This window comes from Electrona antarctica, assembly GCF_951216825.1.
Source record: "Electrona antarctica genome assembly, chromosome: 18".
In the NCBI taxonomy this organism is placed as follows: Eukaryota; Metazoa; Chordata; class Actinopteri; order Myctophiformes; family Myctophidae; genus Electrona; species Electrona antarctica.
Window position 1 is genome coordinate 33188953 of NC_136799.1, and position 13972 is coordinate 33202924.

Genomic DNA, 13972 nt, shown 5'->3' on the forward strand with positions numbered 1-13972 from the left:
TTTGGGCCGTATGTGCAATATGCGACTGCGAGGTGTGCTATTGTGGGCTTGTGGTTGTACTTTGCACACTGGCCTGCTAATAACAATGACATGCTGGGAGGTGTGTGTGTGTGTGTGTGTGTGTGTGTGTGTGTGTGTGTGTGTGTGTGTATGTGTGTGTGTGGAGGGGGGGGGGGGGGGGGGTGTATAGTGTATCAGCCCCTAGCCGGCCTCTGTTCCTTTGTTAGGCACATGTTCGTGTCTGTTGCAATGATCTCACCTGTCAACCAAGGGAATAGGGCAGGTTACACGTTACCGTCCCTGCTCTGTGCTCTGCGCTTCTCTCCTCTGTGCCTGATTTATGCCTCATTGCGCGCCGGCAGTCGAGTGCCGGAAATAGCCGATCTACAAGCTCGCAGCCCGTCGGAACACGTACGCGGCGTGAGCTTGTGGATCTGCTATTTTTCCCGCCGAGCGAAGCATAGATTAAGCGTTAAGGCTGTACGCCCACGCACACAGTGGAGTGATATTGTGAAGGCTGTGGAAAAATAAAGCTTGATTTATGTACCCGGTGGTGTCGCATGCTGACAAGAACAGATCATGGAGCTAACAACGTTGGCCGTTAAATTAAGCTTTAACGCTATTTGACTGCCGCTCCGATCTGTGGTTAGTAAAAAAAAATGAAAATGAACCACAGGTTATCCTTGGCCTGGCGGTGCTATACGTCTATTCATGTGTCGAACCGTGTGTGTGTGTGTGTGTGTGTGTGTGTGTGTGTGTGTGTGTGTGTGTGTGTGTGTGTGTGTGTGTGTGTGTGTGTGTGTGTGTGTGTGTGTGTGTGTGTGTGTGTGTGTGTGTGTGTGTGTGTGTGTGTGTGTGTGTGTGTGTGTGTGTGTGTGTGTGTGTGTGTGTGTGTGAAAGACAGAGAGAGAGAGAGAGAGAGAGAGAGAAGAGAAGAGAACAGAGAGGGCGAAAAGAGCATCTGCCACTAAGCGATGTCAATGTAATCTCTCAATAGTATCTGCTCTTCCCTCTCGCTCTAAGCTCTGATCCCTTTCCATTGATCAGAGGAAAAACCTGTTGCCCCTGACATTTGATTCTTCTATTGATCACTTCCTCCTTTATACAGTGAGAGGAAAGTACAGCCAGTCGACACAGGGTCTTACTGCAGATCCCCCGTAAGCGGCCTGCTGATCTTGGAAGGTGATTTCTTTTCCCCTTACACAGTTTTTTTTCCCCAACCACATTTGGTGACATGAACACGCCCGTAATTAGTGTTACCGTAATTGCTTTTGTAGTTAGCGAATTAGCTTTGAATTGCTTCCATAAATGTCAGTGAGTCTATGATCAAATACATTTTTATTGCAGACTAGAGTTTTTCTGCAACTGATGCTGTCTACTCATAAGGCGTGATTCACCGCGATTTGTCCGCAGTGAATTACCCGTAGCCGATCTACGAGCCACTGAACTTGTAGATCAGCTGTTTTCGGCAGGCGTGGTGGTATGACCAAGTGCAGATTTGGCTTAAAGCGGTTTTGTTTCACCGGGAAACTTTGGTCTGAACCAGGCTCAGTCATTCCACAATGTGATTCTTATGGTGGACATTGAAGCCGACCAGAGCCTGACAGTAGGAGAGGTGGAGGCGGGGTATAGTACTGCCCCTCATTGGAGCTGTAAAGTTATAATTAGGTGATTTTCTTTCCATACTATGACCTTTCTGCACTAATGACAGTAAGTAAGCGGCTCCAGGCACGTGAGTGCTGGCCGTCTCTAGACCCTGCGGTTCTGAGTGCGGCGTTGAGCCGACGGGCCTCACGGAGCTTACCACAACCACAGACCAAGTGTCACTTCTTTCCATCTCGTCATGGTAACACCTTAAAGGTGGCGTGCTTCTGAGGCAAGGTAATGCAGAAGTGCACTTTAAAATGTGTCCAACCATGTAAACCCTATATACTTCATGGACCAGACTATACTGGGCTTGCTTCCCTCTACAGACACCAATTATCTTCAGCGGAAATTGACTATCTAGACAAACTAAGAATGTGTTGCGAAGCAGCGCATTGTTGAAAAATCAGTTAGTTATAAGTTAAAATCAGCATAAATTAGGCATTAATCAGGATTTTATAAAAATGGTATGGTATGGTATCCCCCCTTTGTGTACTGTACTGATTTTTTGATTGTACTACAAATCAGTGATTTGAGAGGAAGCATTGAATAGCGTCTTGGCTGACAATCAAGCGGGTGGTAGTGTAGTGTAGTGACGACTGCAGCTATGCAAAAGAGGAGGGTCATTCTCATTCCGTGGATGTGCTGAATACACAGAAGTGTGCATTATAACGCCAGGCTTAGAATAAGTCTGCATATTTGAGCTTTACGCTCCTTCATTTTTTTTAACCTCCTTGACTCCTTGACTGGTCATTCATTTATGACCATGACTACATATTTTTGTAGTCTCTTATTCCCCAGGATGATATATTGGCATAAATTTTTCATCAGATAGTAATGCGATTACTCTGTCTTTCTGGGCTGTGTGTCTTTATCTGGCTGCATGCAGTCCAGGGGATTCTGTTACTGTGTTGAGATCCATACGGGCCTCGTCTGTGGCTTCACTCAGAGACTAGAAATATATCTATAGATTCCACTCTCCCATGAATAACGGGGGAAATGTGAGTCTGTCCTGCACTTTAGCTTGACATAGAATTCTAATTTCTTAGTGGAGAAAAAGGCAGAAGGGTTGCCGGATTTCAGCTACTATATAATCCAAAAATGCCCTGATAAATGACTTGCGTATGAAAACTGTGTTTGAAATGTTAAAGTTAAATTGTGGGTGTTCCTGCTATAGCCTCCAGTACATCCGAACATATTCCCTTTTATTCATAGACTATCGAATGTATCGTGTACAGCAAGGAACGATAATCATACTTTAAAAAAATAAAATGTAAGTGCCACTTGACCCACACTTGCCCAACACTCCAGGAAAGAAATAAGAAAAAAAAAAGAAAAGGGAAGAAAATAACAATAACATGTTATTGCCTCACGGAGGCTCTGAGGCACTCCCAGTGGAGCCTTGAATAAATATAACACCGCCTCCTCACCCCCCAAACCACACATCTTTCATTATTCATCTGTCTGGCTTTTTTGGAGCAACCAACAAGTGAGAGAGAGAGAGAGAGAGAGAGAGAAAGAGAGAGAGAGGGAGAGAGAGGGAGTGTGTGTGTGTGTGTGAGAGAGAGAGAGAGAGAGAGAGTGAGGCAGGGGAGAACACACACACACACACTGATGCATTAGGGGCCTCCCCCGAAAGAGCTGCCCAGGGGTCTCAGGGGGCCCGGTGGGGGCGGGGCAGGCCAGGGCTGGTTGGAGAGAAACCCAGTCGAAGAAATCCATCGGCAGCATGTTTAATTGTCACTGAATTCCCCGCTGGAGTGACTTTAAAAAACCATCCACAGGAAGAGAGCTGAGATGTTCGGAAAACATTTAGTGGATCAATACGCCGCGGAGAGCTGAGACCGTGCCGAGCGTGTGTTCAGGGACCCTGCCCGAGCCCTTCCAGTCGGAATACTGTTACATTTCTATTACTCAGACGGCGGGATCGACCTATTCAGCATATTTCTGTCCCCAGCTCAACTGCACATTATTTACTGCTGTGTTGGTAGGGGGGAGGACAGGGGGTACTGGGATCAGTTGCCGGCCCCCGCGCGCATGCATCTCTCTCACGCTCGGCTGCCGAGAGCCCATACTGATGTGGTGCTCATCGGACGTACAGTACTGTAGGACAGTCTGGGACTTTGCAGAGATGGCTATCCTCATGGTGCAGTATTCCCTAAGCGCGGGATGGTGCAGTATCCTGGGGTAAACTCCCCCCGTCAACGTCAAGCAACATTGTCCTTACAAATTATAGTATGTGTTTATGTAATAAAAACACATGCATGGACAGTAAAATTCTCAGTGTGAATTTAACCCTGAGAGTGTACACATGGAACCAAATGGAGCCGTATGGGTGCATTTGGTTCAATTTGTTCAGTCTCTGCATTACAAATGGATAAATTACCACTAAGGATTTGACTGTGTACTTTACCTGTGGACAAACAACAATAACAACAACAACACTGTAGTTGATGGTCTTACCTTCCTTGAGCATCCCCACTTTGAGACATTTCATGAAGCGACATGCTTGACAGGACTTGCGTCTCCGTTTTGTGATCTCGCACTCGTTTGTGGCAGGACAGCTGTATTCTATGTTGCCTGAGAAGGAGAAACAGAACACACTCATGTTGACCTACAGTATACTTAGAAGGAGAAACAGAACACACTCATGTTGACCTACAGTATACTAGAAACAGAACACACTCATGTTGACCTACAGTAGAAACAGAACACACTCATGTTGACCTACACTACAGTATACTGTACTTGCAAAGGGACAACATCAACAATGTACTGTATTACTGGCAAAACATATAAAGGGTCTCTTTGTCCACGTTTGGGAATAATTGAAAATAAGAACAATTAAAGATATGCCCAATATCTCAGTATATGGGGGCATTTCAACTATTCCCAAAACATAACGTGGACCTTGGGGTGCTGCCACTGATGTAATAAACATCAGTGTGTACTCTCCGCTGTGTTCAGTGGGCTATAATAAATCATGTTTTGCCAGCCGGCCACGGGCACCTGTTAATCATATCCTACGGAGCCCATTTTCAGCGGTGCTCGGCTAGGCCGAGGTGTCCTCCAGCGACAAGGTAACTTCCAGTGCTTGCGGGGGCCGAGGTATAAGGTGGAATGGAGGGGTTGGAGAAAGGTATGCTATACGGTGGTCCTCCAGGACCCCTCGCTAGACGCCACTGTGGCCCCCGCGCCAAATTGGCCTCATTAATTCTGCACGTGTCCCCTCCGGGCCCCGGGCGGCGGGCCGTGTCCCCCCGCGCTCCGAGGGGCCTGCCACCGCCTCAATAGCAGGCTAGAGAACCGGACACGCAGCCCCCGGCCACTTTACATAATACTCCGGCAGACCCAAGCCTGTTGTTACCACTGTAGCCATTGTTGACTATTTACATAGTGTACACAGGCGAGCGGCCTTATGCATTATTCAACGGAACCACTTCAGCGTCTGATTCCAGGACGCTGCGATGAAAGAGTTTCATTGCTGCACAATAAAAGGCTGGTTCTACTCCTGCTCTAGCATTAGCAAACAGAAAGGGCAGGGTATGGGAGTCAATCCCTCCGCTTTTGTCCGATTCCCTACATTTTACTGTATTCGAGGGTTTTCAATAAAGGGGTTTCAGTGTAATGGTCTCCGTAGCATGCGGTTATGGTAGGCATTTCAATCATTCCATTTTGTATGGCTTCTAAGATTTTTTTGACATTGGTATTTCCCTTCCCAAACGTAGCCATTAAGCTTGTTTTTATTTCCTTGTCAATGCAGAACTTTCATACAAATGGACTTTCATAGAAGCGACGGCGGGTAATGTAACATTTTCATTAAATCATCTGAATTATGTGCAACAGAAGGATTTCCTTTGCTGCCACATAGCCAACGACATACAGCGCTGTATATGAACGCGTGAATCAGTGCTGCCGTTTGTAGTCAGAGCACATTAGCCCTAAAATGCACACATTTCTCATGTTGTACAGTACACAGTAAAATCCCCATGTGTACATTTCACTCAGAGTGCACAGTCTGCACACACACCCCGACGGGTCCATTTAGTTCTATTTGTACACTATCCGAGTTAAATGAACACTGATACAGTATAATACTGTAGCTGCTAGACGTGCATCCCTAAGCATGGACATTGGGATTCCATCGCATTCCACCCATGCTGCTCCTCCACGCTGACCTCCGCACCATGCTTCTGTACAGACATACAAAGGGCTGTCTAATATTCTGGCAGCGTTCCGCCAAGCAGCCCCTCCAACCCCCGTCGACAACTTATGCAATTATGTTAACATTATTGGACAGATCAAGTGGAGGGTCCCAAGATGTTCTAAATAATTAGAAATTCCTCCTTATATCTGGGTTAGAAATCATTATGCTAATTATTCCCCTCGTTTCTTCGGGACTGGGGCGTAAATAAAGCTGTGGATAAGCCTGCGTTTTCTATGAAAGTGTGCGCGGGTGTCGCGCACCGGGAAATATCACATCTACAAGCTCACGACGCGTCGCAGCGCAACGCATTGTGAGATTGTGGATTGGCTATTTCCTGTTGTGCGACACCTGTGCACAACAAAGTATAAATGGCGCTGGAAAACAAACTGATGATGAGCCCTGGCGGTCTCTCCTCTCCTCTCCTCTTCCTGGTTTCCTCTGTTGTCATAGCAGGAACAGACCATAATAATCCTCTCCGTTTGCCATCTGTTGTGGGAGGAGGCAATCAGTGCCAGCGTGTGCTGGAATCAATTCATCTAACTGAAGGTGTTTCTCCACCGACCCCCCCCCCCCCCCCCCACACGGCCTTTATTGTACGTCGGCTCGTTATTGATTCAGCAATTTTTAGACGTACACGCAAACGAGCGAATTTGATTGTCATTCAAAGGAAGCGAATCGGGGGGCCAGTTTTATCCTATTGTCACCGCTGTCTCCCGAGATTCATCTCATATTATCGTGGAAAAAGCCGATAGATTGTTGGCAGGTGTGTGTGCTGTGCTGCCAGTTTCCCTGCCAGACCAACAGTGCTGCGTTGACCCCCGGATGTCCCTCGGGACGCTCCTGTTTACAGGGGTGTTTTCTCTCGCTCTCTACCTCCCTCTCTCTCGCCTAGAACACGTGCACACCATACACACCTGGTGGGCCGCTTAACCACTTAAACCCTATACTTAGTTTACCGGAGTCCCACAGGGCTCTACACTAGGTCCCCCCCCTCTACACATTTCGGGACACATTTGTGGGTCAATTTGTATGTATAAAGTAAAAATCCCATTGTATTTTTCTTCATTTTTGTCCTACATTTTTTCATAAAAAAACGAAGAAATTCCATTAATGGAAAAAAAATGACATTGTGAAAATAGCCTATGTACAAGCTTGCAACGCATTGTGCGCTTGTAGATCTGCTATTTTCACTAGTTTGGGTCCCGGGCAAACGTCTAAGACTTGGGTCTTGTCCCGAAATGTTTGGGAACCACTTCTAGTCTACACCAATTCTCTTCGACAAAAATAGTCTTAACTACTACACGCTCACGAGAGCTTGTAGATGGACTGTTTCACAGAATGATCACCCTCAGAATATATGGGACACTAGAGCTCATGCGTTTAACGGCGTTAGCGCTCTGAAAATGCACGCTCGAGATAAACAAAGACACAAATATTCGCGTTAAGTGCCGCTCACTGTCCACCTGCCCTTCCAAGCCCTCCGTGTGTCAGATCTTGTGTCAGGACTCAGGAGGGGCTTCGCATAGCTCAACACAACTCAGGGGGCGGGGGGGGAGGGGGGGGGGGATTATCAGCTTTTTCCATCTCCGGCGTGTTCACCATATATTTCAAAGCCGTTAATGTGCGCAGATATTAGTAACGAAGCATGCTCGCGGAATGCCATGAAACAGGCGGCGTTTCTCAAAAAAATTGGATTCGTGCCCGCAAGGTGAGGTTAACACGACTATTTATTAATGTGCGCTCAGTCAAGCGTTTGAAGGGTAACCCCTGAACCAAAGCGCCATGCCGGGGTTTATCTGCCGTTACAGGGGTTATGGTATGGTTACGAATAACATCATGGAACGAAAGGAGAAGAAAAAGATTTCCCTCTTACATCTCCTGATATGTATCTGTCTCAATTTATTTTATGGCTTTTCAGGACCCATGCCAGGGCACAGAGGGGACAGTCAGGTCTTGTAAGTAAATTACAGTAAAATGGCAGGTATTTCTCATCAAAATCTAAACTGACTTTTACAGGCTTACTGTCAAGGTCTATTACTTCATATAAAAAAGAGGGCCACCGAGTTCAGTTGGTTTTCAAGCAATTTTACACTTGGGTTCAAAATGGGAAGAAAATATGGTTCAATAAGAGATTTATGTTTTTGATTGGTGGGGAACGTGTGGTGCAGGGATGTGGGCACGATTAGGGGGCTATGAGAACAGAAGTATTTGTGCGATGGATGGGGATCTAGGTTGACGTTAATTTGGGCTAGGTCTTGACTAATGTAACTATCTCTATGTAGGGGTTCAAGGGGCCTTTCGCTGGATGAATAGGTGACATAAGATGGATTTGCCATCCGCTTTTTGTTGAAAAGGTAGGTCCCCTCAACAAACCAAAGGAAGTAATGAAGATATACCTCGGTCATACAGGGAAAAAACTGATATAGTACTGTTATATACAGTACTGTACAGAAAATCGAGTTTAAAATATATTCTGAACCACTTTAACCCTGGCGTTCCTATTTTCGTCATGTCGGTATACTGTATGTGAAAATGTGAAGGTTTTTCAAAAATAGCTCATCTACAAGCTCAAAAATACAATTTTGTTTCAAATTTGTTTAGCTTAATTAGTTAAGGCGATTCTGGTTTGTCAGACAATGCAATGGACAGACAGGGGATTACGTGTGCCACAGAATGTATGAGTCATAGCACTGCAGTTAGGTCTGTGTTTAAATGCCATGTGCAATAATTGGTGGTGCTACAGTACCAGGATTTACCAGTAAAATGTTATTACTATTCCAGTTGTTTGGGCAATTGACCAATACTACTGTACATATGCGATACAATATAATTGGGAGTATAGCATAAACGTAAGAAACCATGTATCTCCATCTTTTTTCATACTGAAAATTAATGCTCTATTTTATAGTTAATCATAATGACACGAAAGCAGGAGCAAACATAGTAGAGGCAACACGTTGTGAGCTGGTTTTTGTGGACCGTTTTCACCTATAATGATAATTTATGGTAAGAAATTGAATAGAGATGCCAGGTTGAGAGTGGATTTGTATGAACATTGAACCAATTAAAAGTACTGACAAGAGTTTATACCCAAATAATAACTACATTTCATCCATTGGAACACAGGTTGTTTTTTTCCATTTCCTGAAAAGCAACGGGGTTTACGTTTCTGGCCAACAGCGGCGATGGAAAATTATTTAAACAAGAAAATGTTGAGCAAAAATATTGAATTGACTTCCTATAATAAGTTGTCCCAGTGTAAATAAGAGGGCTACATCCATCAATAAGCATAGTGAGGGCAGGGCGCACACTGCAGAATCTTGAAAGGGTCCGTTTGTGCACCCTCAGTGTTAAATTAACACTTGGAGCGGTGGCACGTCTCCTATGCGCAGCTACAGTTGGGTGCCACCGATATTGTCCCTTATCATTTGACCCATTTAGGCCTGACCTCAACATTTAAAAAAATCCTTCTAAATCCTCCAGTTTTCTGAAATACATATTTTCACGATTTTTCAAAAATAGCAGACCTACAAGCTCGTAGCGCGCCACTCGGTGGCGCGCTATGAGCTTGTAGATCTGCTATTTTTCAATAGCTAAATTATAACATAATGTTTAAAACACCAAAAGGGGTTCCCGCCCAAAATGGGTTAACTGTCCTTTTGCGCAGATCACGCAAACCTCAGCAAAAAGAAAAGGACAATATCGATGGCCTCCAACTGTATGTGTGTCTGTCCGTATGTCTGAGTACGGCAATCAACGTCAAAGTCAAAGCCGTACGATTAGTCACACACGTTACCGCAGTGAAATTTGTTCTCCGCATTTGACCCATCTCTCGGAGCGGTGAGCCACAGCGTGCGCCGTGCTCGGGAATCATTAGTTGATTTGACCCTCAATCCGACCCATTGATGGTGAGTGCCAAGCAGGGAGGCAATGTCTGTATGTCTGAGCACGGATTTTATTTATTTATGTATTTATTTGCGTTACACCCAGAGGTTTAACATTCTATTAAGAAGTCAACAACTGTGCTTGACTCTAATGCCACCGCTCACTTCACATTGGTTTGACTTTTACAGTGCATACAGTCCATAGTCACCGTTAACGTAACATGCTGCTTGCCCTATATATCTCAAAACAATGTGATAAAGGGCTGTAAAAAGACAGCTCCTTTGTTTTGTTCTCATTAGGAGGAGGCCGTCTCACACTCCACCCTTGACTGCCTCGTTATTCCTCTAATTAATCAGTTCTCATCAACGGCACCCTCTCATTCGTTCAAGGGCTCCACCGCCACGAGCCTGGCTGCTATTTACTGCCGCCGGTCTCCTCCTGCAGTCAGGCCGCGTGTGTTTCTTTTATCATTTCGGAAGGCTTTCACCTCCCCTCCTCCTACCCCAAAAAAAAAAGTCCCAGCCCCATGTCCTCCTGTCTCCTCTGTCTGATTATTATGCCATTAAGCCTCTCTCCTCCACTCCTCTGAAAGAGCAGCCGGGTCCCTCTCCAATCTAAAAGAAGTCCTGTTTTTTTTTTTTTCTCCTCCTTTCCCTGAAATTACCCGGCGACGCGTGCCTGAGTTTCTAATTGGCGTGCCCGTCCCCGGAGACCAGCCCCCTCCCTTCCTCCTAATGAAAAGCCTCGGCCTTAATTACACTTTCCAAACGCTGATTGTTATTGACAAAACTCCTGTGGCTCGGACAAACGACGGCAGATTAGCTCCATTACAGGCAGGCCTCCAAGAGGAGAAAGAGAGGGATTTCAAATCGACAATGCAAAGTGAGGGGTGGAAAGAAAAGGGGGGGAAAAAGGGAAAAGCACTTTCAGTTTTTTTTTTCTCTCTCTTTTCTGTTTTCTTTCATGTACCTCCCTCTTAATTGTTTGGGCCATTGCTCCACTTAAGACGTCTCCCCCCGCCAACCACCCCCACTCCCCCCCTCTCTCTCCCTCCTTTCTGTTCCATTGTGTTGCCGTCAGTGTGTTTTTAAACGAGAGGACAAAAGCCCCAGTTATGTTACTTGAGAGAGAATATTCATCTTTTGTCAATAGACACGATTGCTGATGGCAGCACGGGTAAACAGGAGGATTTGGCTTAATGCTTTTGTTTGCCTGCAAACAGTACATAGACTGTCTAAACCTGATAGGGCTGCAAGGTCCAAAATCAACACCTAGAATGGCGGCAGCCGTGCACTGCACATAATGCACCATTTCAGGGTTATACACACACTGAAATCCTCTGTGTTCATTTGACTCTGGGAGTGTACAGATGCAGCCAAATGGACCCGGACAGGTCCATTTGGCTGCATCTGTAGTGCACACTCCCATGAGTCTCTAGTTGCAATTAGACATACAAATCTCTTAAGTTACAAATGAACAATGAGGATTGTTGCTGCGCAGGAGTGTGCTTTTACCAAAATGTATTGCATGTACAATGTACATTGCTTGACATTGTTACATTTCTGAGCTGACTGACACACATTGGGGTAATGTTACCATTAAAACCGGGAAAGCATTGGTGTCATTTTAGATTATTGCGTTGGCTATTCAAAAATAGCAGATATACAAGCTCACAGCGCGTCCACTTTCTGCCACGAGCGTGCATGTACATCTGCTATTTTTGACTATTTGAAAAAAAAAAATCTTAATGGATTCAAAAGAATGCAAAAACGTATGCATGTTTTTTTTTTATTATTATTTTTTTTTTTCTCCAAATTGTCTACATTCATGTAGGCATCCTGACAGCTCTCTTCCAGCTCCATGCACTGCGTTGTCTTCCAGTGCTAAGCAGACGAGGCTCAGACCCCGGGCAGGGCAGCTCTGCCGTGTGCGACTGTGCGTGTGCAGTGAGGTTTTTTTCTCCCCTGGCTCAATAATATCTCTGTCTCCCTGATTAATGTGGGACAGAGCACGGTGCGTCGCAGTGGGGGGGCCTTTCATTGCTTCTCTAATGGGGAGCTGTGATGCATCATGCCATGCAGATACGGAAGCACACCCCGCTCCCCAGGCACACACACACATATACTGTATGTGCACGCACGCACGCACGCATACACACACATACACACACATACACACACATACACACGCACACAACACTAGCAGCATGCATAATAAGTAAAATGCAGGCATAACTTCAGCCCCAATATTTTCTTAATTGTAAGCCTATGGTATTGGTAACTCTAAAAGATTTGAATCATAAAAATAACCATTTCTCTTGTGAGGACCGGGTTTATCAAATAAATGTGGTCCTCACGAGTAGCAAAATACAAACACACAAGCACGCACGCACGCACGCACGCACACACCACACACACACACACACACACACACACACACACACACACACACACACACACACACACACACACACACACACACACCACACACACACACACACACACACACACACACACACACACTCATGTCACGCACACGCAGTACAAGACAGGAATAATAAAGCACACATTCCGAGCCCCCTAAGGCATGTGGGCAAACAGCCCTCACACACTCTACCAAATCTGACTCCTGATGATGATGTCACGGCCCTTGTATCTACACCCCCCCCCCCCCCCCCCCCCTCCCCAGTCTGACCCTGGCTGATGATATCATATTTTCATCAGCGAACGTGCCGAAATATGCCTATTGTGTATACAGTAGTACAGAAGCTATGGAAAATATTTCCTACTTTACCATGATTAATTGCGTGTGATTTATTTTGCGTAAGGTGCGCTGTGCACCGCATGCTGTCTGATTGCCTACACAGTAAAGTCCTCGGTGTTAATTTAATGTGAAAAACGGAACCCTTACGGGTCCATTTGATTCCGTTTTCTCACTCTCAGAGTGAAATGAACACTCTGTGTTGTACTGTGTACTGTGTGTGTCTGGTTCTCTAGTATTTTGGAGAGGGAATTAGTGTTAGGGGGACAAGACCAAAACGGGTCTCCTTTATAACATTCTTTGTCTAGGGAGGTACAAACAAAAGCCTGGTAGAGTACGAAGTGGCTCTTATAGCATCGTGAATCACTCGCACCAAGGAGGCTGACGGAGTGTGTTTGCACGAGAGACGCTTCGCCTCGAGTGTTTTTGTGTCTGGCGGTGCGGTAACGGTAAGGGGGGGGGGGGGGGGGGGGGGGGGCTGGTTTGGCGGCTGTGGGGTGGATGGATTCCCACGTACCGAGTGTGTTGACGGGTGTTTGCGGGAGGTAAGGGAGGTTGGAGGAGGGGGGGGGGAAGGGGGGGGGTGGTGAGAGTGGAGGGGGGAAAATACCTTGTATTGTCCCTCTTAAAAAAGGCTTTGCAGGCCTCACACGAAGCCACGCCATAGTGATACCCCGAGGCTATATCTCCACAGACCAGGCACAGCCTCTTGGGGATGGAGTTCAACATGTATTCGCACTTAATGGGCGAATCCTCCATGATGCTGCCTGAGCAGTCGTCGTAGCGCTTGCGGCACGCGGGCCACCCCGAGTCCGCCGCCGGGCGTGAACATGGGCGGCGAGTCCAGGCCGTTGGAGTGGCTGTTCATGGCGCTCACATAGCCGCCGCTGGCGTCCGAGTTGCCGCTGGGGCTGTGGTGGCTGACCGTGTCGATGACCGAGGAGGGGCTGGATGGCTCCGTCTTGATGTACGACCCGCAGCTGGAGGGCAGGTGCCGGTCATCAGCGGCCATTCTATTCAGCAGCCTGGTGGTGCACAGGGAGGAAGGGGGGGGGGGGGGGGTGGTTGAAAGAGAGAGAGGGGATGATTAGCATTAGCAACCGATTTAAAACCTGAGGCTGATTCTGGCTGAAGTGAAAATTGCCGATGTACAAAGCTCACTGCACATCGTGATGCAACACGCTGTGATCTTGGATATCGGCTATTTTCACAATTTTAGTGTTGAAGTTATGACGCTCTTCAAGAGACAGAGACACGCAGCAGACTGGCTACTCTGCGAGTACAAAGCCATTATCACATTATTATTGCATCATCAACATCTGTGAAAATATTCAGGATTATTTAGAGATACCGATATGGCATTCTGATGGCCAACATGGTCCATTTCAATACACTACTGATTATATCGTGCATCTCTAATTGTAGTTCTTGATAGGAGCTTGTGGCTAAACAAAACTACGTTGGAATACAGGTCAT

The 13972-nt window shown here is 46.3% G+C and overlaps 1 protein-coding gene across 1 annotated transcript in view; it reads right to left on the bottom strand.

Moving 5' to 3' along the window:
- The window catches only part of esrrb (estrogen-related receptor beta), a 47648-nt gene extending 34131 nt beyond the window's left edge, over window positions 1–13517 (bottom strand). Inside the window, 4 exon segments of the mRNA XM_079528116.1 lie at window positions 4108–4224; window positions 13107–13116; window positions 13118–13289; window positions 13291–13517. Coding sequence (XP_079384242.1) covers window positions 4108–4224; window positions 13107–13116; window positions 13118–13289; window positions 13291–13508 — 517 coding nt within the window. The 5' untranslated portion in view covers window positions 13509–13517.
- Between the last annotated feature and the right edge of the window lie 455 nt (window positions 13518–13972).